General features: G+C 40.3%; 2 protein-coding genes across 2 annotated transcripts in view; one reads left to right on the top strand and one right to left on the bottom strand.

Moving 5' to 3' along the window:
• KCNC1 (potassium voltage-gated channel subfamily C member 1) overlaps window positions 1-5,094 on the top strand; it is a 123,418-nt gene extending 118,324 nt beyond the window's left edge. The window contains exon 4 of the mRNA XM_057369276.1: window positions 3,018-5,094. Coding sequence (XP_057225259.1) covers window positions 3,018-3,199 — 182 coding nt within the window. The 3' untranslated portion in view covers window positions 3,200-5,094. The remainder of the gene's footprint in view (window positions 1-3,017) is intronic.
• Window positions 1-27,311, bottom strand: part of SERGEF (secretion regulating guanine nucleotide exchange factor) — a 139,361-nt gene that overhangs the window by 5,700 nt on the left and 106,350 nt on the right.

Below are 27,311 nucleotides of genomic sequence, written 5' to 3'. Positions count from 1 at the left end.
ACAAAATCCTTAACAAATCTGTTCGGTCAAACAACACAAGAAGGGGCTACTGCCCTCCTGCCTGCCTAATTATCCAAGATTTTTTCGAAATAACTGAAGTGACAACAGCAATCTACAATTTCATTAAACTGGAGGAAAGTATTTCTAGGTAAAATAAAGCCGTGACATAGAGGAGAGGATTCTGGAGGAAGAAGAGAATTAAGAGTCACTCTTCATTGCTGCTTGGCATCTTCAGATGGAAGAATCAATGTTAGCAAATAAGATGCTCTGGGGGAGATACACTGCATTTAACTTCAGCAACCTAAAAATCAAGCAACTTGATTTTTGTAGCCATAGATCATTATCCTCTGTTTTCCTTGAAAGCCAATGGAGATATTTGCATCTCTCCAGCAGATCCAGAGATTCATCTTATTCATCTTATGGTGTGAAAATCAAGCCCTTCTTACTTTGGTGACRATAAAGGGAGACCAAGTGATTGTCCTAGCCTTGACATACCAGTTTTAAGCAGCCAAAAACAGGTTATGTTAAATCACATCTTCACAATTGGTCTGAAGGCAAAGCAAGAAAGCTGGAAATGAGGAAGCTGCAAATATCACTGCAGCCCAGCTTCAGGCTACMAACAGTCTGCTTCAGAACCAGCCTGCGCCCTGGATGCTTATCACTGAAATCTTTAAAACCTTTTCTTTACTGTTTCTCCTCTCCCACTCTTTCAACCAGCAAACAAACACAAGTTGGCCTTAAAGACAAGCCAAGTATCTTGAAGCCAAGCTATTCCTATTTTAGGGAAATGTTAAAATGTTTTAATACAGTTCTGCGATATTGGCTTTGTGCTCTTAGCAATACTCCACAATATTTCACATTATTATTTCTTTTTGACCTTAAATTAGTACTACTCTACTCTTTGTTTTCTATAGACAAAGTTACAGAAGACAGGAGGTCAGTTCAGAACAATTTATAAGACTTGAAACAGCATCAGGGCTGGACCACAAACAATATTCAGGTGTCTTGGCCACCTTCCCTTGATTATCTGAAAGCCTTCAAAACTTCACAAGGAGCAATGTAACACTACATAGAAGTAGATTTAGAYGATATTTCTCCCAGTGAGTTGCAAAACACAAATGAATAATTTCTCCTGTTTTTTCAGGCCATCTGGTGGTTCAGGGTGTCACATAAAATAAAAGGCAATAAGCATCCCTCTAAACTTTTGTATTTTAAACRGCAACAATTCTGCCATTAGTTCAAAAGATGTGCAATTTTAGATTGTAAGAAACAGGATTGATATAAATTGTTTCCTGCAGAAAAACATGGAAATGTATTAGCAATTAAAAAGGAAGTCTAGGAATCGTGCAAAATCTCATTAAAGGCAAAGCTAGGTAAGTGGAATGTAGGATGATATCATCAAAACACTGCCGTACCTCCAAAACTAGGAAAGAACTATGAGATCTGCATTCAGTTTTTATTACGGAGCCACATTTTCAGGGAGCAAGCTGTCGTGTGCTCCAGTCAGCCCCTCCAAATGCTGTTCAACCCTCAGAAATGTGTGTCTGGCTTTCAAGTGAGAGAGCTGGATAAAAATCACACACATTGCAGGGCTAACACAACACACAGATAAGAAACACCATACATTTTTTATATGAAGTACAAAGCCATGGTGCTAAAGGCATGCTGATTTCAAAGTTAGCCTCCAGTCAACAGCCTGCCCTCACTCCATCTTTACATCATTAGTGGCTCTCCACACCTAACCACTCRGTTCCCTCCTCAGCAGTGGTTTTACACAAGTGAAAAGTCAGCTGACTTCAGGTCATGCACCTGCGGTTCATCCTGGCACCTGGAAAACACAACTTTCAATGTCCTCAAACARCTCATCAGAGCAAATGCATGGAGCCTGCACTATGTGGATGTCTCTGACTTGGTGCTCTAAACTAATGTCTGATGTGAACTATTATTTTTTCCCAACAGAAACACTGTTTTGTTAGTAGGACCTTCTCTCTGTCTGTGTTTGTATCTTGTGTAATGCAGCAGGGACTTTAAACCGGGTGCCAACTGTCACAATATCCATTTACAATCCATAACACCTATTGAAGAGAGTCAGAAAATCAAACTGAGAATACAAGATGCCTGCATGTGCAGTACTGGAAAATGCAGCAATAAGGCTACACATCTCCTTTGCAATTAAATTTCAGCTTGGAAAGCCTAATTTCTGGTTTTTGCTTCAGTATCAGTGTCTATGCCACAAACAGCAAACAGAAGAGCAGTACAGAGCACATCTCATCTTTTCAGTTCTCATTTCCACAGCGTGTAAGTAGCCAAGAGTTATAAAATGGGAAGGGGAAAGAATMATTTTTATGATAATTTCCAGAGGCAATGTAGCACATCTGTCACAGCCTGGAAACTGTATGTGGAGAAGGAGCCCCACATACAGCAATGCAGAGAAGTGGGGAAAGACACAGTTAGATGTCACTTAGCCAAAAAAGCCATAGCAGATCCATGCAAATGTACTGTGCATTTTCCTGTGCACTGTTTTAAGCATCAGGCAAATAACTAAGCCCACCCCTAGAGGAAGTGATATCTTGCCAAATTACAATGACAATAGAAATTTCATTCTGTTATCACAGGGCACTTCAAAGCAGGAGCTGAATGGCTCACTGCACAAATTAATATGTATCTATTTGAAAGAATCACTCCACATTACATCAAATAAACCATTTAGGTTACTATTCAGGCTAGTTTATGACAGAAATTATTCTTTCCTCTTCAGTTATGCACTGTCATTTTGAAGGAAAAACAAAAGGAAAGAAATTCACAGAACTATATCCTGGGATTTAAAAACAACAGACTTGCAACTACAGATTTCTTGGGCTGCTGCAGCCTTGTAGTTTTTGTGGTGGAACAAGGATTATCTGTTCACATTTCTGTTTCCATGGGGAAACATGAATGGTACTATGTCTAAAGCTCACAGGTGCTGCACAAGGTTTTTCTTTTGGTTTTACTCAAACCTGTCAATTCCTTCCCAACAGGAAAGCATCTCCAACTCAACACAGAACAAAACCTGGGCTCACGACTTTGTGCRAGACTGAACGTAACTGGTCCACTGACAATACATGAGGATTATATCATACACGAAGCAGCTGCAGTGCAGAGAGGATTAAGCATTAAAGATGCTATTTTTTACACCTGTAGAAGACAAGAAAATCTTTGAATTTTGCTCGCTTAAGTACAGGAAAAAAAMCCACTTGACAGAAATTAATTAATGGAGAGATTTGTCTCGAGGCTCTGAGCATGGCACTAATGTCTGTTCCATCAGAATATCAGACATGGCAGAGAGTGACATTCATTCAGAACTTACATCCCTGCCTCTCCCAGTGACAGGCATTCAATGTGTCACAGTGCTTTAACTTTGTATGACCAGAACTAGACAATGACAATCTCATCACAGAGCCAGAGACTGCAGTCTCATGACCCTCTTACTGTGTGAAACAGAACACACAGAAAATACCTTATACCTAGTGCTTAGTAAGAGGTCATCCACGCAAAGCAGGATGTCAGAGCTCATCCAGAAGAGTGCAAGTCATTTCAAGTGTCCCATGAGACCAAACGGTGCCATGGCCATTTGTGCCCATGAATTCTGGGTAGTAAAGTATTACCCTTCCAAATTTGCACACACTGCAAAATGACGTAAATGATGACATAAAGAAAAGGAGGGGACAGCTGTGATTCATCTGATCTACAACGTTATGTCCAAGACCTAGAACTGAAGGGCATCTTCAGCACAGGCCTAGGAAAATTCATAGATGAATGCAGAAGCAAGAACCTGAGAACCCCATAACGCTGCATTCCAGTCCTACATGTAGCTTTCAAAGCACTAAGCAAATCATAGAACAGGAGAAAGGACAGTCAGCAAGATAAGCAGATGCATGCARGTGAAATGGTGCTTCCTCCTACTTCGTTGGCTAAAGTCAGAGACAAGTGACCCCACGGGGCTCTCAGGAACTCTCTCATCAAGGAAGAGCAGCTAGGTTGGAAAAGGATATTTTGGAAATGCTTTGGTGCTTAACATATTTCATAAGGCAACCCTTTGTAGAATACTGGTCTATTTACAAGCATGAGCTTTCAGGTGATCACACAGACCAGGCTACAGATGACTGTCAGTCCTTGACATCTTATAAAAAATACGTATGATACAAAAAAAGCTGAGGAGAYAGTCCATATGGTCACATTTACCTACACTTTCTTCTATTCTGACTGCTATTCTCTTCTTCTGAAGGGCTGTTTGCACTGAACAAAAGTGAGCATTCTGGGATTTATCTCTGAAGGTGTCCTTTTCTGAAGAATACAATTCTCCAACTCAGAACCAAGAATTGAAATGTGCAATGGACACATGGACATCTTATGTAAAATAGCTTTGTGTTTAAATGGGCTTTAGTTTGAACTTTTCCCCTTTCGTTTTCCCTTAGCAATTGCAAGGCTGCATTTTGGTCAAGTTGCAAGACACATGATATGAATGAATGTGCATTACTGTTGAGTGAAGCCTAAAAAAACTGCTTGTTGATATTAAACAAGTGAGGGTTTTTTCCCCCCATGCTTAATAAGTAATCTGAGATGAATTCCAGCAGTCATAAGCTAAAGTACATAAATGCAAAGAGAAAAATCAAGGAAACAAGTGGTCACTGAGTTGCTCAGTTTCCATCTTAATGATTGAATTGGCAGATTTTCTCACAGCTACGCAAACATCGCCACCAAACAAAAGTAGTTGCAGCTCAGCAGTGATGATATTAGGATGCCTTATTTTGCAAAATTTCAAATTGTAATCTTGGTGTATCCCAATGGCTCAGACGATGGCACTCCTGCAAGTGTCACAGTACTGTTGCACATGTGCGCTGCCTAGAGCTTTAAAATACCTAGCCTGATACAAGCTATAGTATAGCTGTAGTTGGAGAGAGTTCAGGGTGAACTAACCCTTCTTTCTGGGCAGGATTTGTGGACAAGTTTCCTCTGTGCTGCAAATGTTGTACTTGAGTTAACCCACTTGTATCCGGTTCAAGTGTGCCTACACCACACTGTACTGTAGTGCAAGTGCACATCTAATAAAACTCCTGTGGGTCATGTGCCTTGTCTGTCTGTCTCAGTCTGTGCCTGYTGTTTTAGGGACTCTTGTCACTGTGTGGGGGTCTAGATGGGATAACTCTAGATCYGCGCAGATACAACAAGGGTTGGGTCATTTGAGCACCTAGAAACAGAGTAAGGAGTGAATGCCTTGGAAACATCAGCACGTTGACACTGACACCATTTGCAGCCATCATTCCCCTCTGYCTCATACAATATAGTTCTGTGAACTAACAGGACCCCTTTCAAAGAAGAAAAGASACTGCTGACAGGGCTGTGACAAAAGATGAAAGCAAGCAATAAAAAACCAGAAAAAAAATCCCATGATTCAGACTTCAAACACAAACCKTAAAGGTTTACGTCAAGCGTGTGCACCAAAGGCAAACCACGTTTTTTCAGAAAGGGCTGATAAAACAYATRCTCTTACCCAAGGTTGGCTGTGCAGGGCTGGGCTGGTGTTAGGTTTCAATTTCAAGTGGAACAATTGAATACTGAAGAAAAACAATTGAAAAAAACACCACAGCAAAACCCCAAACAATTTGCAAAGTATTAACACCACAGACTGCATCCCCAGTCCCACCTACACAGCTAAGCCATTAGTCTGATTTCTGCAAAGCAGGACCCAAGTGTTCCAGCTCTTCCCATTTCTTAAGGGCTAGGAAAAGATCAGGAACTTCAGCCCTATCACCCTGTCAATAAACTTGTGCAAAGTAATGAGCCAAATAATGTGTACCAGATGGGATACATGAATTTTCTTCACAGGTAACCAATAGCTAGGAAGACCAGGACCACAAGAATAACAACTCTATTCTTTCAACTGTACTTGTAAAGCAAGAGCTCACTAAGTGGTTTTATTTCACTAAATGTTCTGGAAAAAGTAAGCAAATGGTCAATACTGGCTACAAAAGRAGAAGTGGGAGAACAGGCTTTGCTGGCTGTAATTAAAAGCAAGTATTATACCATAAGTATTAAAAATGGCCAGAAAGAGAATCAAAGCAGACAGCTTCAAAAGAAAAGTGCCTATAAGGCAGGATTGGATCTGCTTCTCCAATCATCATTTCAAAATCCTACATGACTGTTGAGTGAGGTCTGGAGGAATTGCTTGTTGATATTAAGCAAAAGAAGAGTTCTGCCATCAATATATGTTAGAAGCAAAGGCCAGTTTGCTTAGATGGAAACAGCTCTTAACATCATTTGGTGCAGAACCGAGATTCTGGGCAAGACATAAAACACCGCTTGCAAACTTTTAACATGTTTTATCTATATGGATAAATTTTATTCTATTCTCCTTTACTTTTATTCACTGAACTATTTCATTACAAACCTGTAATCGTTGTTGAAAAAACAAAGTTGTTAAATTTCAATACCTCTGTGGGTCAGATTTACAATTACAATGCACATGCCTCTTACCTAATCCTCCCTAGAAATGCACAAGGCAAGGAAAGAAATACTGGCAGAATTCAGGATGCCAAAGGGTGCCAAGTGACACCATTTTAGTTGTTCTGATTAGGAAAGGGAAACAACATCCCTGACCCATAACATAATGTTCAAGGTACATTTTGGGGAGCTCTCACCACTGTGCCTCCATTACTATAAGATACACCTAAATTCTGAATTGGGGGTAGCTCCATAAGCAGATGGAATGTATCAAGTCAAGTCACTGGAAGAAGGCAAGCAAAAAAGAGTGCCCTGAGATGAAAAATTCCTGCAGTCACTGCTGGGAGATGTTTTCTGAAAGTTCCTGCTTTCCTACATTTTTTGGGTACTGGCAAATTAGCTATAGTGAAAACAGCATTCACACATCAGGTGCAGGGATCTGAGGCTGGAAAGTAAAAATCTCTCTTTGGCACAGCAACAGGGAGAACAGCTGATGGGCAGAGGGATTCAGAGGCATCRTGCCAGCTCCAGAAGGTCAGAGACCAGAACGGACAATGCAAGCTGGGTCCCTGAGATGCCATTTGGCACGATCCCATCTGATCCTCTGCATAACCTCAGGGAGAAGAAACCAGCTGGATTGAACACAGGAATATCTGACACCATTTTGGAAGAACTGTATCTCCCAGAGACCTGGAATAACGAAGCATTCTTCAGAATTAAAAAGACAAACAAAACACCTCTATCTCTTAAATAATATTTCATCCAACTAAAAATTCAAGAGCTTTTTTTCTCCTCATTTTGGAGAAAACAGAAACATGGAAATATGGGGTCTCTGTGTATTGGCCTCACTGTTTTTTCCTGTGTCCACACAGAAGGCTAGTTTCTTCCATTTTGTATTTGGCACTAGACAGGAGCAGCTACAGAAAGCAGCCTAGAAAGAAAGGTAGGCAAAAAAGAATTATGTATAATTTAAGGCCATATTTGGCCCTATGACAAATATTTATCATTACTCTCAAAAAAAGCGCTATCATGAAAAGCTTTTATGTTATGGATAATTATACTGCAAAAATAGTGTAAAAGACTTAAACCCAATCAGTCCAAACTTCTGGTAAACCCACCAGCTTCAGTATGCAGCAAGAAAAGCAAYAGATGGCACATGTGTGTGCCCACAGGACCATGTATACAACATACAAACAAGTAAACACTATACAAAGTAGTTCTCACTAACCTGCAGTAAGAGTATGAGAGAAGCTGAATTTACTCWACACTGCTAGAAAACAGAACAACCAAATTAGAACATGACCAAGTCAGTCAGTGTTGACATGTTTTCTTAAATAACTTTGGTATTACTTTTTCTCTGGTTTTGCAGTAACTTAAAGACTGATCATTTAAATATTTTCATTAATCATGAAAATATTCCTTGTACCAAGTGTAGCCAAGAGGTCTTTACTCTTCAGGCTTAGTTACTAAAAGAACTGCAGTTCTTCTTCATGGTGAACCAAAATGCCATTCTCTTGATTCTGGAAAATGAACTTCATCTCAGCCAGCCAGACCTAGTACATGGATTCTTAAATCTATTCAGGAATAGATGAAGCAAGAATAAGAATTTTAAGCATCCAATCAACCTAGCAGAAGTGACTCATGCTCCCTGTTAATCTAAAGATTAAAAAAAATGTTTGGATTTCCTAAATTAGAGCCTTTTCATTTTTCTTTTATCTTTTTTTCTTGGGGGGTTGGGGGATTTTGGATTGGGTTTTAAAACTTCTCTGTATAATTACTGACACAGAAAGGTTAAAAATAAAAACCATAATCTTTACTTAAAAATACTACGAAGGATACAAGAACCATYCAGGTCAAAGTATTTCAAGATGACCAGAGCTAACCTAATTCATTTCACACTCAAGCAACAAATGGGCAATTTCAGGGTGGGGTTCATCTCACCCAAGGCAAATATCTGAAGCAAAAAGAATCCTTCTAGCACCCTTTTATCCATCTCTTCCTCTCCACTGCCTACAGATGTCTGACTGGCTCAGACAGAGCTTGCAGTTAAAGCAGACAGCCCTAGCCCCAGCTGCCCACCCAAACCTGCTTTACAAACTTGCTGTCAGGAGGCATCGAGCTTTCCGAAAAATAAGATGCTCCACAGGCAAAAAAAAGAAAGCCACTGAGATTTCAACTGTCCCCCAAATCTTTAAACAATTTTGAACATACTTATGTAACCTAATCTCCCAAAATGTCATCTGTGCACAGAAAACTCAGAATGTTGTGCACCTAACAGAACCTTCTGTAGAAAGATGATGAGTTTTGCATTAGGTGCCACTTCAGTAAGCACCATGCTCTGTCTTCCTAGTCTTACTGCATCCTTGGTATCTAGTTCATTCAAATATACACCAAAGGGACTTTCTAAGCTTGTTCAGGTACCCGATGGATTAAGTTTATTACCAATTTCTGCATGAGAATGCCTATTATTACAGAAGAAAAACATTGCAYTGGAGTAATTTCTTAGAAAATGGGAATTATTCTTATGTTTAAGTAGTAGCTGTTGTTTAGAACACTTTAAATCACTGCCTGGAAATATGGTTTGAATAATTTCAGTTGCTGAAATTTCAACACCTTCTCTCCTAGTCAATGCATCTTGCTGAAAGGTTGCTCATGGAACTGTTTACTTTCCAGCATGAAAGGTTATCCTTTTCAGAAATTTCTTAGGAAATCCTTCTAATTAATTAGTCTACAGTTCCCACAGCACTTTATTTAATTTTTATTTTTTAATTAGGTGTTGTGGGTTTTCTGGCTTGGTTGGGGTTTTTTATTTGTTTTAGAAAGCTCCCAAAGCTCTCGCAGGCAGAAATATTTCTTGCTCTCTTTGCAAGAGATGCTTTTTGGATGCTTTTGCTACTGAGAATTTTTGTTGGCTCTCCAGGGGACAATTAAACAATGACAACATTGTATTCAGCCCAAAGCATAATTCTATTTTTGAAGGTTTCATTTGACTAACATGATACTGACCACAACTTTCCATCCACAAGGCAATGTAAGTCAAGTTCAGCCTCGTGTCAGCGTGCACTGGYTCAACCCAAGTCCCAGGAGGTGCAAAAACTACTTAGCCAGCAGTGTGATTAGGTAACCAGTTCTCCTTCAGGCCGACTACATGGATGGACTCAAAGCTGCTCCTCCTGCTGGTAATCAGCAAAAGTCYTAACAGGATTTAAGAAGCAAAGGCAAGCCTTGATGGGAATGGCAAGGGGACCAATTGCTTATCCTTGAAATGAGAAAAGAAACCATGCGGAAAGAAGTTTGAGTGCAATTGAAAGCAAAACCCCGAGTCATGACTAATTCCTTCATTTCCAGCTATCTGTTTCTGTTACGGACGCTTTGCTCCTTTTAGCCATGTGACTCTAAACTTTCTCATTATAGAAGGAGACTCACCCTGCACAAAGCTAAAATATAATCCTTCCTGAGCTCTGAAGGGATCTGGTCAGACCCTCTCTCTGACAAATGGCAGAAATCATCACAGGAAGCAGCAGAAAGCAGGGGACTAAACCTCTGAGTGCTGCATTACTGGCTAAAGGCTACTTAGTGGCTGTGCTCTTTCGACATTTTCCCACCTCATTTTGACTATTTTAACTATTTAATATCGTTAAATCTTTAGGCCAAGGRTCTACTGCATGGCCTGACCTCACCTTAAGCCCATTATGTTTTGTAATGAAAATAAATAATGAAAAAGCTGTAAAAATCTCTGTTGTATTTAATCATCCGTGGGATTAGATTAACAGTGCTCTGTCAATCTGGAACTTGAGAAAAGAAGTGAATAAAAACCATGAAGTGAAGGTGTTATTTGGTTCATCTGTGTATTTAGAATAMACTTGAAAAATGAACAGTCAAATTTAACATGAGACATCATGTACTTTATTAACTGTCCTTTCTCACATGGTGACTGATATGAAATAAACTCTGAATTTTACTCTATACTAATACTCTATATTACTTCAGTTATTACTTACATTCAGTTATAAAAAGAACTTAAAGAAGCAATCATGAAGGCAAAAGTGATTTTTATAGGCCTGCTTTAAAGTGTTATTTCCTACGAAAACACTCTTCAGTGCTTTTTTTTTTTTTACCCATAGACATTTCAGGGACATTTGACTATCCCACAGAATATTTTADAAGTTCATGGTTTACAGCAGTAATTCACACAACATCCTTAAATTAATGGCCATTCAGGAAAGAGAAAAGAAAATAATACATAGTGAAAGCATAACTCATTTAAGTAAGTTTGGTACAGAGAAGCCACACTAAAAGCCATTTGAGGGCTCCTGAATGCAATACGTGATCTGTTGAGACAAAAAGCTATTCCTAGGAGTCAGCATTGATTTCCACATTTGTGCTGTACAGACCCTGAGGATTAAGTTAAGCACTGAATTCCGGAGTCAGGAGAACAGCAGCATCCTGTGAGCGTGACATTTCTGCCTCTATGCAGGGCTACGACTCACATGGCTGTAAAAGGCAACTCAGTCCATTTTTTATGGAGCAAATATAATCTATGAACTGAAATTATTTTTAATTCATTTTTGTACTTGTTTCTTATCTCTCATTTTCCATGTCCAGCACCTCTTTTCCCCTAAAAACATGTCTTTTGTCCCCTCTCCCTGCTGTCCTCATCCACACAGCATTTTTGCAGACCTCTGCGTGAAGACAGCATTAGCTGCAAGGACATCGGTGCAACATCGAAATCTGCTCTGTACCTGCTCACCAGYAGTGACTCTTTCAATCTTTCCCTGCCAATAAAGGATTTTAGGGGATTGCAGTAGGTTTACTTTCTGTGCAGGAGGCTGAGAGCTGCACCATGTAACTATAGCGACAGCTTCTGTGAAAGCTCTCGATTTYTATTGACATGCCTCACAACACCCCGTGGAAAAATTTATACAATTAGAGAAACAGAAAATTAAACATCCTAAAGGCCAAAGGAAAATATTGTGGTGATCTGCATCTTTATGCATTGCTTAAGTAATCCCTCGTGATAATTTGCTTCTTTTACTGTATAGTGGCAACATTAAAATAGCGTTTTAAAATCGGCAGTTTGAACAGTGATTTAAGCCTCCACAATGCCAAAACAGAAGATACACTTGCAATCAACTCAGAAAACTCTGTAACACATTGCTGTGTTTGACAAAGATTCATCACTGGGAAACTGACRCTACAGAAATGGAGAGAAGAATAAGGTGCACACATTTTTTCATACAGAGTAACAAACATTTGCATAGGGATATACTGAATTATTCATCTCTTACAGACAAAAGACGCATCTTTCCAAAAGGTGTTTCTCTATCCAAAGCATATGCATTTTAAAGGATTTTCCTGTGCTCACAGCAACTGAGAACTGTGTGAAAATGATACTGAGACACTTTGTCCCAGTCTTAAGAGTTCTATGACTTGACAGACAAGTTTGACATTCCAAATCCAATAGAACAGTTTCAAGCTCGCAGCAAAATATGAATATGCTGCAGTCTGAAATTGCCTCAAATATGCTGGAAAGTTACCAAATCACTTACATTGAGCTTGAAAATGCCACCCCCAAACGTGCTTCCAAGACCCTGATCCACAGTGCTGGAAAACTGGTTCTTGTTAATGGCCATGATTTATAGCYCTAACCTTTACTACACTGCTGCAGTTGTCTCCAACAGCTTAAACAATATGAATCAAAAACACGATCAAAGATTTTAACAGTTACCACAGACCGAGAACTAGAGTTGCAAAAACCTTGACCTTATTGACAAAGTGGATGGGCATGGCCACAGGAATTGCCAGTTTTGCAGTCAAGGAATGGAACCAAAACACCCCAGCTGCCAGTTCTCATTTCCTGCTCTGCTGCCATGATTTATTTCTCTAAAAAAACACAWTAGCCACAACTACTTTTCTTATTTTAATCATCATTAAAACAAAGAATATTTAATAGCAAGGTTTAGGGAAAATATTGAGCTGTTAATATAGCTCTTCTGAATCTAATACTCTTGCAGTACACAATGCAATCCAGGCAGCCTGGAAAGGATGAAAATGATGTGTTGCTATGGAAACAGGAAGGCACATGTTTAGGTTGCTCATCCCTGAAGAGCTGCCCTACCAATATCTTTAAAGTCTGCTAATAAAATTTTAATCAATTATTAGAATRAAGTGAATTTCACCTCCTGTTGGACACCAGAATCTTGGTTTACATACTGTCAAGCTCTTTTCATGTTCCTTGCATCCAACTATGCCCTGCAACATTAAGAATGAATTTATGCACAAGCAGAATGTCAACATGCACTTTTCTAGTTCAGCTACTTAAAATTATTATTCCACACAGCAATAGATATCAGCTTCCCAATTTAAAATCTTGTGCATGTAGGAATGTCCTTTTTAATTTATTAGTTGATACGCCATACCTCACCCTTCAAAAAAAAATCCCATACCAACTCAACAAATCAGGTCTTTGGTTCTTACTGGCTTAAAACCATCGACCAGGAATATGCCCATTGAGAATATGCCAATTAGCCCAGTGCCAGTGTTGTCACTCACCAGACACCCTAAACATCTGTTATTTCCTAGAAATTATAGCTTCTATCTTAMTATGACATACCTGCAGATAGATCAYTGCTGCTTACGAAGTAAAAATGCATTTCCAGACAGCCAAACAGAAAACACGCCAAGTTATTTGCTGGCAAAACTCCACTTATTTCACTATTATCATAGCAGAGCATCTGGCTYCAAACATGCAGCCATTATTTATCTGTATGGTTAACTATGTCAGGACACTTATTTGTTGTTATACTGGGAAATCAATAAGGAAGACTTGGTTAATGCTATTATTAATCTATTAAATCATTCTTTATATGTAACTAAGTGCAATGTTAAGACTACCAGTACTGTAATAAACAGCTAACAAGCTCTGTATTCTGGGTCACAAAACAGCAAAGCAAAGCTGAAAAGACAAGAAATCCATACTGTGAACAAACAGGTGCATTTTTTTTAATGGAGTTGTGGTTTAACTCAGCAGGCAGCGGAACACCACACTACCATTCYCTCACTGCCCCCCAGTGGGATCGGAAAGTGCATCGGGAAAAGGCAAAATTTGTGGGTTGAAATAAAGACTGTTTGACAAGACAAAAAGGAGTAAGGAATAATAATAATAATAATGACTATAAAGAATATACAAAAACAGGTGATGCATGACGCAACTGCTCATTACCCCACAACTGATATCCAGCCAGTCCCCAAGCAGCAGCAGCTCCCCTCCCCAGTTTYTGCTCAGAATGATGCCATACGGTATGGAATACCCTTGTGGCCACAATGGGTTGGCTGTTCTGGCCATATCCCCTCCCAGGTTCTTGTGCCCCCTTTCCCAGCCTACTCACAACAACTAAATCATCAGTGAGTTATCAACATTCTTCTCATCCAAAATCTGAAACACAGCACTYCACCAGCTACTGGAAGAAAATTCACTATCCCAGCTGAAACCAGGACAAGATTCATACATTATAAATTATTATYTTAAAATTTTATTTAATTTCCATTCATGTACAGAATAGTCCTCTGTTTCAGTATTCCTGGTAGAAGGATTCCASTAGTCCATTCAAACAAGTCATTCAGGAAGAAAACCAACTCTCAAACCTACCAACCATAAATCTTTACTGCACTGATATCTTGAATMAGAATATTAGAATTGCCAGTGTCAGAAGAGATATGAGTGACAGCAGGAACAATATGTTCTTTAAAGAGGCCAGACTTACCTAGTTTCAGTTTCAGAGATATCAAGTAAGGGTGATTTTCCACATTCTGCTCCTAGAACACRCCAGCACTTCAAAGAATATGGCAGTCTCTCTATCCACTGTCATATTTAGGATTGAAGTTTTCTAAAAAAAACCCTAACACTAATCTCTTGATCAACTGTACAAGATTTTAAAGGTTATTTTTAAATTAAACTTGAAATACACCGATTTCCTCCAATACTCCCATTTCCTTTTCCTGGCTTTGTAATTAACATGAAGATGCAATAATTGCAGGCACAGCCCCGCTCCAAACCACGATCCCACTGTGTAAGCATTACGCAGTAGCTATATTTTTTCTTCCCCTAAGGTATCCACTGTGATATTTTAAAAGATTTATTTGCTTACAGCTAAACAGRTGATATTTACTCACATTACAAAACTCCTGTCATGCAACTCCAGCATTATTTAACCACCTTCTCTTAGGAGACGTACCAAGGACAGCAGGTCAGGACAGTCACACGCTGTCTGGAAAGGCTCACAACAAAGTACACACACATTGTTCCTTCTCCAACTACACAAAAATAACCTGAACAGAATCATTATCCAGTTCCATCAGCAGTATAATATAAACCCAAATTTCTGAGAATTTTGCTAAATAAGTATGTTCATTTACCCCTTCAGCAATAAAAACCAGGATCTCAGCATTACACTTCCCCTTGGCTCAAAAGGTCAGTGTGACATGCTTCATTCTGGTTACTTTTTAAGGGTTTGGCTGCTGCCTGGGCACCTGCACTGGCTACCAAACTATTTCTAAATGTCCTTCCATCCAGGCATCTGTCTCTCCAAAATTTTGGAGAGAAACAGCTTAYGTGAAACTGACAATGACATAGTGACATATGGAGTACAATGCCCCCAGTCTCCCTTCCTCATGAAGGGTTCCTTTTAGTTATGACACTTTAGCTAATTCATATGACTTKTATTGCCTAAAAGCCATAGTGTGGCCTCACTACTCTCCTTTCTTCCATGTCTATATTTTAAACCCAACTTATTGTTCAGAACTTKCATGGATCCCGGGCAAGAACAGCTTCAGGACATGGAATAATTTAGTCTGGACCTCCGGAGATCATCTGCTTAACCTCTCTACTTGGGTACCTACTACTAGAACTACTCCCATGCCTTGAAATTTCTCCACTGCTATCTTACACTTTGCACCAGGCACAGTTTTCAGAGAGACTGCTGGATGCAGCTGGGTACTCTGAGGCAGCTTAAGGTTTGTTCATCTCAACCGAATTTCCCGTTTTTCCAAACTCGTAGGAWCTTGCTTTTCCTCCACTGGCATTTCTCTCCAGACAACAAACCTCATTCTTTGCTGAGGAACTCAACATCACTCTGCAAAAAATCCTGTGCACTAGCCAGCTCCAAAACTATGCAACTTGCAAAAAGTTGGGGTTTTAGCTCTTTCTTTCTTTCTTTACTTTAAAAAGTACATATGAAGCTAATTCCTGCAGATGGAGTAAAATGTACCACGTGAATGAGGCAGATTGGATTTCTCATTGGACACCCAAGGGTTGCTATGATTCAGACATTATGCTTTAATATTTAAATTTCCACAAGCTGCAGATATGCTGATATAAGAACAAACGTCAGAAGGCTRATCTATTCTGAGATCCATCTCAGAAAAAGGTCGACAGCACACTCTGAAATCAGGTTCTGTTTCTGTCTGTTGGAATTTGACAGATTTCAGTCACTCGAGTAAGAAGATTGCCAAAGAGGAATCCAACAGAACGGTGCAGTTTTCAAACACTCATGAGTAGACACTATACTGTCATTTCCTTTGTCCTTAGTGGAAGATGCAAGAAATAGTAAATTGCTTTATTTATATGCATTGGGTTCCTTGGTCCTCATTTTTATTTCTGAAGGCCTCTTTTTACACAAATTCACATTTATTTACTGCTTGAATTTTGCAATAATACCATACACCACTTGACTCCATGCAGGAAATTTACTCTGCAGTGTAATTTTTGCCTTCTCTAAAACTTGGTGGACCCGTCAAACTGGGAGATTTGACAAGCTTCCTCCAGCTCAGGACATCAGAACCACGAGGTTTCAGCGTGTTTGGACTTGCTTTGGTTTGGGGTTGGTTATTTTTCCTTTCTTTCTTAATGAAGGAAACCTTTTTGCTGATTCCAGCCTTAAATACTGCATCCTGAGCAGCACGACAACTGGGGAAAACAAGATCTACAGTGTCAGCCACTTACATGTGTTCTCACGTAGTCACCATCTGTTTGGCAGTCCCTGAAGTCAGCAGCTCGTATCACAAAAAGCACTGTCATATTAAACACCCTGCTGACACAGAGACCAGGGTGGGAGGGAYTGAGCTTGCTGGCTGCTGAGCCATCAGGTTATGGCCTCAGAACGTGCCAGCACAGAACCACTAAATGATAGTCCTTCAAGGTCTTTGCCTTCTCTTTCTCCTCCCAACTACTGGTTTGCTCATCTCAACCAATTTCCCATTTTTCCAAATTTTCCATTTTTCACACTGATGATAAAACTGCTGCAGTTCACATTGCATAAATCTGCTAAATAATTGCAATTTTACAAATCGGTGAGTCYGCAAATGTCTCTTACTGCGTGTTTGCAAGATGTTGAGAGGATGAAAAAAATGTTAAAACAAAGGTTAGAAATGTTACAGTCCTGGTCAAAATAAGCCMTTTGTCCTTCATTCAGTAAAGTGCTAATGGTTGAGTTAAACAGGACTAGGAAACGATTTTGAGAGGCTGAAAGGATTGTCTCCTGAACCCAAGATATGTTAGGATGTAGTTTGCTTTTCCAGTTTAGGTTAAYTGGCCTAAGCCATGTGAGTGGAAAGGCCCTGTCCTTGGTATCTCATCCATTTCCAAGGACTTAACCAACACATTGAGCCCTTCATTAAGCTCTGATACRGAAAGAAAAAAAATCTTCATGTCCAGCCTATCACTACAGGATCATAACATGTAGTCCCAGTAAAGGATTTGGGACTGTGACTGCAAAACACAGTAAGAAAAATTTCTCTCATCTCCAGTAGGGAAAGAAACAAGCTCAAAAAGGATAACCTGCTCACTCTTACACATATACAAAACAGRTAAGCATAGGTTTAAATTGAAATGTGGATATATGAAACCATATTCCTTCGTATAACATCTTATTTGCCTTAAAAGAAACTAGAAATTCTTCACATCTATGTTATTTGTGAGATTTTAGGCTTAACCTTACTGAGTCAATTTGTTTCCTGGGAAAAGAGATCCTGACAACCTCCAGCTTCATGCTTGGGTTGATCTTGCCATCAGAGATGATGAAGATGTAGCATTTGCATTCCGTAATTYYCTTCTGCAGATAAGYAGATTTCTGTTTTTACAGAAATACACCAATTATTTTTATGCTATGTATACATATGCATTTTTTTCTAAGGTTGGYTCTGAAACACTTAATTCTGCTCATMTATGCAGAATKAAATTTTTTCTAGGCATGCAGTTTCTTTTCTAGCAACTACTATTTGAAAGCTGAATTGTCAAGTCTCATCCTTCCCTTCTCCCTTTTCAGCCTCATAAAAGAGAGCGTGGTAGAGGACTCTGCACATGGAGGTATCACTGAATGTAATTGTTTCAGTTACAAGAACCTTGTTTCCCAATATAAGTAGTCCAGCAATGGAAGTGTCGGCATGGAAACACAAGCAGAGAATCCTGGAAAAGCCTCCGAGATTGTTCTGCCAAGTTACACACTTTGATCACTGAGCTTGCATCTCCCAAGATGACCATGACAGCAAACTCTTCAGCCAGTCCCAATCTATTGTGACCTAAAGGTCATATCAGAACAGTACRGATAATATTTCTCTTTTGGTAGTACCAAAAGGACCCCTGATGGGAACCCCAGACACTGTCCTGCCCTATGTTCCCAACACCCTGTTGTTCAGTACATCGAATAAAAATGGCAAAGCTGGTAATTGGTAATTGAGAATTCACTTCTTTGTAAATACACCAAGAAAGGCACTGCACACTGACACAAGGGCTGGGCTGCCAGAGGGCTCAGGCCAGGTGGAGCCCACCAGAGGAATTGGGTCATGTTTCTCCAGAACAGTCCTTAGACACAAGATCTGTCACTGCCTCAAGCGCTGGCCTTCTCTCYATGCATTGCTGCTTTCCCTAAGGTAAATCCAGCCTTGTTCTTGGATCTGCTTTCTGGGCCACACAAACAAACACCATCGGAGACTGCCAAACCCAAAGGAGATGAGGCAACCCAAGGGTAGCAGACAACCATGGACACYGCAGGATTAGGGGCAGAGCAGCGACACACTTAAGACCTCCCTGGTTGGAGAGAGACACATGGGACTCACTGTGAGCAGGAGGCACTTTAACAATGTACTRTGAGCCCAGAGCAGCAGCGGGAGATCAGCAGCCTTCCTTCACACCACAGGGGATCAGAGATAATTCAGAAAACRGAGACAGATTCAATTTAATACAGCAAATTAAAGGGAAACCAAGAGAAAAAATTGGGTCAATCTGGTATGCACGTGGCATTCTCATTGACAAAACAAGTAGACAACAAGATTTTTACATTTCAGAGGTCTCCAGAAATGAGCAGCACCCAGAAGCTCAGCAGATGGCCTTGAAAAAATGGCCTGTTCACTTCAGAGTCCCAGTGGGAGCTGAACCCTTTCAAAATAACTGGAACAGTCTCTAGATATCAAACAACCACCAGCAAAGGTGGAATTTGCTTTCACAGCATTTCCTCTGGTTCATTCCAAGTTTTCTCTGCTCATTTGTGTATTTCCAATTAAAATACCATTCTTATGTTCCTAGTTGGCTCCCCAGTTAGCAGCAGGGGAGRAAAACAGAGAAACAAAAGCTCTCAGTAATACAGCCTCAGAAATGCATCCAAATGTGCAGTTCCAGGGCTCTGACACAGCAGCACTGAACAAGCTGCTGCCTCCCTGATGTCCCAAGGACAGGGGGGTACATTGGGCTGTGCATTTGTATTCCCTGCCACCACCTCGGCCTGGCCTTTCTCCTCGCTCACCCAAGCGCAGACATCATCTCATCATTGGAGAGATGACCTGTGAGCAAACTGCATTGCAGCCTGCACTGCCTGGGCAYGGAGCCCAAGGTGAGGGAAACAACACGGAGCAAAGCTTCACGAACACCAGACATGTTCAGCTCTTGCCATGCCTGGCTGTGGAGACACACACTCTGCTGCTCTAAGAACTCACCAGGAGATGCACAATGCTGCTGCAGTCTCCAGAAACACCCTTAGTCTCTGCTGTGTATGTAGAGCCAGAATCCAGGCTAATTTTTACTTTTGAAAAAAATAATTAAGAGGAATAGATGTATTGGTAGCAAAATATTATCCTGTGCCTACTRCAAATCCAGTATCTCCAACTGACCACAAATGTAGAAAAGAAAGTATCCAGCAGAGAGAAGACAAGGCTTTTCTAACAGTCTAATTTTCATTTGGAAGTGAAGGGAGCCCTCGTTGAGAAAAAAGACAGAGATAAAAATCAGAGATGGTGAAAGCGCATTCAGAAAGGCACGGGGAAAAGAGGGGAGGAAAATCAATCACAAGAACAGACAAGATCAAACAGCAGCATCCCAGTAACAGCCATATTTCCTTGGGAAAAAAAAACTGCAGGATGAAGAGAAAGCACAGCACCATGCTGAGAGGAGTGCTGCTCTCCTCACCCACTGCATAGAGTTGTTCTTTCTCCATAGCAACAAGATACTTAAAAGCCAATCTGGAGACTGAAGACCAGCTCAAAAACAAAACACAACATGTATCGATTTATTATCTCTATTTTAAGCCTCAGCTGGGAAGTACACAGGATAGCATTTGTTTAGCCCGAGAAGGCATCTCCATGGAAAGCTCTCTCCTTCCCTTATCCCTCCCTGCCTCAGAAGCGACCCTCGGTGTGGAGCAAACTGTGGCACTTGACACGTCCCCTGCTCTTGGGTAACGCCAAAGACATCAGGCACAAACACAGCCTGAGGTGCTCATAGCTGAAGCCTATCCATGACTGCCTTTTGCAGGGACTGCAGGGAGGCATCCAAACATCCAAATTCCTCTCACAGGACTCTGGGAGCCGGGGGGAGAGGGGATAGAGTCACAGCATTTTGCTGCAAATAAAAAGAACAATAAACATCATATTGAACAAACAAAACTCCCAAACTYGCTGTTTAATAGTTACCAGCTCAAGTCACTGATTGCAGGGGCTCARGATATGCTCATATCCTGTCCTTGAAGTCTGCCTGTACCTGCTTGGAAACAGCTCTGCTCAGGCACCTGAATGACTTCAATAAAGCCATTATGCTGACTGCCCTGGCAGGGCTCTGGTAACATTACAGACCTCAACTCCTTCTCAAAGGCACCGACAGAGCCTGCACAGCACATTCTGGAATGCATCAGGATTATTTAAGGAGCCCATCAAGTTTTGGGTGAATGGACCGTGCCGAAAAAGCTGCAGAGCAGCTGGGGTTTCAGTGCTGGCCTTACTTTAGCTTGGCTGCTGGGATGAGCTTCCCCCCTCCCTACCTGCAAAGAACGAGCGGGCAGCAGCATCAGAGTTACCCAAAATGGGCACAGCTGAACACAACCCAGAGCAGCACTGTCTGTGCTCAGCCARCAGGGCTCCACTCAGAGCTGGACACACAGGGGGAGTGCAAACAAGGCCACTCTGGYACAGCCACTGTCCCTCGGGGCATGGTGGCATTGCAGGCTGCCCAGGACGGGAGAGTGCAGAGAGGTCAAGTGTTTACACGGCACCTAGGAAGGTGTAAGCAGGAAGGCTTTTGCCCAGGGGAAAAGCAAAAACATGCCGAGCATTGGGAAACACAAGTGAAGGGTCTTCACTGACACTGAACACTGGAGAACTGGTGGGAATTGGGCATGAGATGGCAAACACAGCAAATGCAGAAGTTGGTGATTATATACAAGCATGCCAAAAATATAGCCCAGTGTGCCAATTTTGCTCGTTCTAAAGTTTCCTTTCCTGCAAAATGTGAAGGATCGTAGAACATTCAGGAGGTCTGGTTTAAGATTATCCAAAGATGTATTTCCAGTGTCTGCCATGAAAGCCATCATTTGAATTTCATATTAGCATTAAACATAGTTCTGGTTTAGATTCACCCATGAGTCATAAGTTTAAAAAAAAAAAAAAAAACACTGTACTCAGCAACTTTGCCTTGGCTCAGCAATATTATCTTACATACTTCATCTGTACATCTGCTAAATCAAGAACTCCAGAAAAAAAACCAATCCACATAAACTAAACATCCATCTGTCAAACCATTTCTCCTACAGCTAATGTGCAYTCTGGATTTCAAATACAGAAACTTTCAATCGGCCAATCGTTATCAACTATGTTTATTATGGGTCTTGATTTTTCATTTCCTTCTGCAACATTTTATTCAAGAATGAAATATTAATTTTCAAGCCACTGAGTCAATTTACTGTTACTTTTGAAAAAAAACTTACTATAAAATATTTCTAAACAAGCTGCATGGAAAGGATAGGAGAGAGTAATATTCATCTGCATAGATTATGAAGGAGAAGGAAAAGCATGAATCAGCTTGTCCTCATAAAAACACATTTGCTAACCAAAGTCTGTTTCCTACACAATTAGTTACAAGTGCAGAAATATTTCTTTTAATAAGTGGTTTCAAAGGTTGCCAGGAGCAAATCTCTGTAGAAYGCACATAAAGTTGTTCTGGTTTTTCCTGCATAAGTTACCTTACTGAACTCAAAATAGAGGTATCCAAAGAGCTTTTTMGGACTTAGGGAGCAACATAGCTAAAATATATTAAATATATGGCACTTTTTCTTTCTTCCCCCCTCCGCCCCCCCCCAGCCAGAGTGGAAAATAACAAATATTTATGAGTCTTTAGCTCAGAGATTACAGCAGCTCCAGAAAAGCCAAGTTTTACCCCTGCTATGGCTTCAGCCTCAGCCAGCCCCACATCTCTCCCACCAATGACCAAGGCTGGGGGTGGCACTGTGACCAGACATGGCATTTTGCAGTGTGCCCTCTCAAAGCTGATGTCACCCGCCCATGAATTTCCAGCACAGAAAAAAAAACCCACAAGGCACAGGCTGTAAATCACAAGGGCTTAGTTGTTCCATCTTAGGAAGTTAATTATCCTGATGATATCTTAATTAAATGGTAGCTAATCTAAGTTTATATTTAAGCCTGAAATGTGAATATATTTTAAAAACTCTTGATGATAGCAAATCTGAGGAGACAGCGGAAGGAAAGGAAAAATACCACAGAAAGTAGGGTTGGTTGAATTGGACAAGCAACCATATTTTTAAATACAGGCAGTTACAGYTCAAGTGTTTCCTCCTTTCAGCATGTCTGAGTGAATCAGATTTCTATGGGGTAAATGTGAGGGTCTCCAAGCAAAATTTGAAAGCAGATACACAAAATATAAATGATAATTTTGACAGTCTGGGAAAAAAACCCAACATCTGAAGTCAGAGGTTAGCAGAGAATCTTTGAAGAGTCCTGCTGTGTGAACAGTTATTTACATTTTTCTAGCTCACTGCAAACAGTGGTGGTCTTGTAAAAAATTTACAGCAATCTAGGAAGGTGCCACATATACAAGCTGGCAGCCATATGAGAGTGGGCAATGACAACCTTTCCAAAGAAGGAAAGAAAAAAAAAAGGCTAAATATTTAGGAAATTGTTTCTTTTTCTTCAGGGACAAGGGAAATTTAACATGGCCAGCAGAGAAAAAGTGAAAAACCAGGAATTACAGCTGTAACAGAACAGAGAGGACTCTGCTAAAGGCTGATACCAACATCTCAGCATCTGAACAGCGAGAGACACTAGATGTCCTAATCCTTCAATCCATACTACTCCATTACAATTCTTTTTTTTTTTTCCCACCCAAATCTCCTCAAAGTGAGAGATCTTTTGTCCATTATATACAAAGGATATAGCTAAAACAATTATCCTCAAATATTACCATAAGGAAAGGTAAAACACAATCATCTTAGCCTTTTCCAGAAWGATTTCTACCTTCTACATTTTGCAACCAACATCCTCAACTTTTACTCCCCTCTTACAGGAAGATGGCCTGTTCACAGTCTGCTTCCCTTCTGAGCAGAGCTGGAAGACCCCATACCCTCACATGCCTATCAGTAATCTGCACTGAGTTTTACAAGGTCACATCCTGCATTGCTCTAAATTGCATTCCAGCCTTCCAATCAGTGAAGCAAATGCACCTATAACCTTTGCAAGCAATTAAATGTACTGCCCCTGCTAACTTTGGCCATTTCTCCAATACTTGAATCTCAAGAATTCAGTAATTACTTTTGCTGGCCTTTGTTCTGCCATGAGTTTGAGACAGCGAGTTTCAATGTGTGTCAGAATCAGTCATCAAAAAAAAGTCTTTTTTAAAGAGAACCTCAATAAAAACAATCATACTCCTGCTTTTCCCTTTTGGCAGTACAGAAAAACCTTTACAAAGTTAAGATCTGGCTTCTGTGACCTCCACACAATGTTGATCCTTTTGTCAATCTTGTGTGCTGGCTTCCTTATTCCCATTTTAGACAGGTCTGAGTTTGCCTTTGGATATTAAGGAAAGTATTTTTTATATAAAAGSATGATGTCCAAGTGGAAAATTTGATCCTTGAATCTAGACAAAAAATAATTCTGCAATACTCTGGAACACCTTATCRACACACAGCACCATAATGAGGCCCACAGACAGGGGACAAGATAACAAGGGACATGYTTTTGCCTTGGTACAAACTGTTTTAAATCTGAGCTAGAAAAAGTTAGACTTGACAGTGAAATACTCAAAGAGAACTTAAATTTTATACAAGTACTGCAGCTAAAGTTGGCAACTAAGGGTTTACAAAAACAAGTATTATTCCAAAATGAAACCCAAAAAAGGGTGATTCAAAATCATGTTATCTCTTTTTGGGCCCTGGAAGATATTACCTCACTGTTAAATTACATTAGTTCATGAAGCTAGCTGAAACAGTAAAGAAGAAAAGCTGCTGTCCTCCAGGTGTATCACACCAGCAAGCCAGCCACACAGGGAGTGCAAAGCATGCAATTTATAAACCAGAAGGACAAACCACTTTATATTCATATATAATATATTCTTTATATTTAGTGTCTCTGAAAACAGAAATACCATAACTAAATACAGGAAAAGGAACTAGACTACAGSACACTACAAATGCTTAATAAAAAAGTCCATCTCTGTGAGGAAGTGTGATGGAGAGACATGACTTGTGTTAATCTGTATGCATGCATGAAGGGCAGCACACAAAGAAATGCCTGATTTGAGTTCAGAATTAGGTGCAGCCAGAGTCAAATGAGCATTTAAAAGAGTAATAAGTTATTCCTGGTGAGACTCAATAACAGATTACAGATTTAGGACAGGCCCTTCCTGCCCTCTGAAATCAGGTATCTTCATTTCCATTATTAACTCTTATAATCAAAAACTGAGGGATTCCCAGACCTGTTAGTCACTTCTGGGAAAAATTACCCAATGAAAGAATAAAGCAAGCCAAATGCAGCTTGGAAACAGGGAGCTATTTGCAATGCTCGTGTTATTACATTTTGTTTTCTTGTTATTCTCATCCAGTCAAAGACATTATCTCCAATTAAGGAGGCATGTTTAGTTTTGGAGATACAGCAATATGCAGTTATCTTAGATAATTACTTGAGATTGGTAAAAACCTTGGAGGTTCCTCTGGAAACTTGCACTGGGTTCTTGCACTGGATGGACACAACTGAAGCTGTACAAGAAGGTGCAGGACAAGAAAGAAAAGGCAAGTCTCAATCAAATGGTGGTGAAATACTTGGTTCACATAAAGAAAACCCATGGCAAGACTGAGTGCAATTACAGAGCAGATGCTCATTGTTAATGCCCTGCAAGCATTAACCTGGGATATTCCATTATTATCATTGTGTGCTGGCTCTCAGACATTCAGCTTTTATCAATTTAAGGAYATGCTGCTTATTCCAGCTGACTTGGAGGCAATTCTCATGTCCCCCTCTCTTACCCTCCATACTCTTGCAGGACAAAYTGAAAGGCAGCACTGTTAAATTTTCATCATTTTTGTTGGCATGTTCTTCATGAAAATTGCACGGAACCCATAATATAGGCATTTGAAAGTGTGYTGCAGCTCCAGTTTAAAAACTAAAAGCATGGGAGAGGACAAAGCTGTAGCTGTTACACACTGAAACACAAAAATGAGTATCTAAACTCCAAAATGAGCATAGAGTGAATGGGYTTCCACACCAGGGACACACCGCTGTTTGGCCTACTTTAAGTTTGCAAATAAATTCCTTACAGATTTCAAACCTGTCTGCAGAGATGCAGAGCTTGCCACAAGTGGTCACCACAAGGGCACAGTTTAATAGTGTAGACTCATTTTTCATGGTACTTTTTGTTCCTGCCACCCTACCATTTTAACAACTGAAAATCAAAGGTCATTTTAGGTAACAGGCWGAGCTCCTCCTTGTCCTTCCTCCCTTTGGTCCTCTTATCACTMTACCTAAGTTCCCATGGTGAAGCAAGCTCTGCCTTGAGTTTTGGGAACACAAGATCAGAGCTGTCACCATTCTGGACTCACCACTGAGCACCACTGGCTGCAATCCAGCCCTCCTGGAGCACTCAGCATGTGGCTTGTGTGTTCCTACCTGCCTCAGAAGAGAGAGATCACAGTGTCTGCAGTTTTCCTGGAGAGAAATCCAGTAACAGCAGYGCCAAACTATCAAAACATGCAGCTTTGCCCAGGAACTTCAACAAAGGAAAAGGGACCAGAAATAGGAGTCSTTTCTAAAATATATCATATACAGCATGCAGCAGGGGATTTTAAAGTTTTTTCCTTTAGTTTTAAAATAAAGGTTAACAACTTATTTTGAAGTGTAAGAAGACAGATCGTAGCAGAAATGCCAATTAAAAAGAAAACAACAAACAAAACATGATAAATCTGACTTACCTCCCACAAACACAAAGCAAACTGTCATTTAGCYACCCCTCTATGCACAGGAATTGAAGTCAAGCCCAGTCTCTCTTTTTTTCGCACAGGATTAGGTGATAAGTTATCCAGAAACAATCCAAAAGAGCTCCAAAACTATTCCTTATATGGCAGATATTTCTGAAGGCTCCATTCTGTCACTGATTTTGGCAGTTGTGAAGATAATCTGTCCCATTTTTCCATATYATTTTTCCTTACAGTACTCTGACTTTGAGGGGTTGCAACTCTCATAACTTCATAACAAACCTTGGAAGTCAAGGCATTATGCCAAGGCCTACATCTTTACCATTTCTACAGATTCCCCAGTATGATGATATTAAGAAAAAAAGCCTCATAAGCAGTCTTCAAAATTACAGACAGCTTCCAACTGAATAAATATTAAAAAAAGAACTGACATCAAAAATTACTCAACAGGAGGGAACTTTATGTAGTGACATGCTGCAGTTGCAGTGAAGAGGAGGAAGTAACCAAACTTCTGCTATCCTTGGTGCTGACTCACCACATTCTGGCTGCAGGATATGACATTCTTAAAGATGCTCGAGTTTCTATAGATGTCCCTGACATCCTCAAAGATGCTCGAGTTTCTAGAGATGTCCCTAATACAGTCAAGTGTCTCACAAATACATCGCCWAGAACTGAGACAAAAATTTGAGTTCTCAAGTCCTTAAGATCATGGCTGATATCTTTCAGGGTCTCAAGACAGCTATCAGGAGAAGAGTGGAAAATAACAGGCATTAAACAGGGCTTTTTGTTGTCAAGGGCCAATTCTGGTTGTATCAAGACTGAGCTACAAAATATGAAGAGTTTGTCCAACTTCCTCTCCTTTTGTCTTCCCTGAAAGCCATGTTCTCTTGTTAATATCCTTCTCCTTCACCCAAACCAGCAATCAAACACTTCTCAGCAAATAAAYAGCCAGAAGCCTGAGTAACAGAGGCAGCAGCTGGGAACAGGAGGGACATGTGCCCCTTGCTGCTATGTTTCAGCATGTTCCAAGGGATGACAGGGGCCTTGTTTTGCAAGGAAGATCTCAGCTCAGGTTATACAGAGAAAAGTCAGGAACAG

This window comes from Malurus melanocephalus, unplaced genomic scaffold (assembly GCF_030028575.1).
Source record: "Malurus melanocephalus ecotype Western Australia unplaced genomic scaffold, MMel_1.1 scaffold_106, whole genome shotgun sequence".
In the NCBI taxonomy this organism is placed as follows: domain Eukaryota; kingdom Metazoa; phylum Chordata; class Aves; order Passeriformes; family Maluridae; genus Malurus; species Malurus melanocephalus.
Note: the sequence above shows the minus strand (reverse complement) of the source record. Positions and strands in the feature narration are given on the sequence as shown.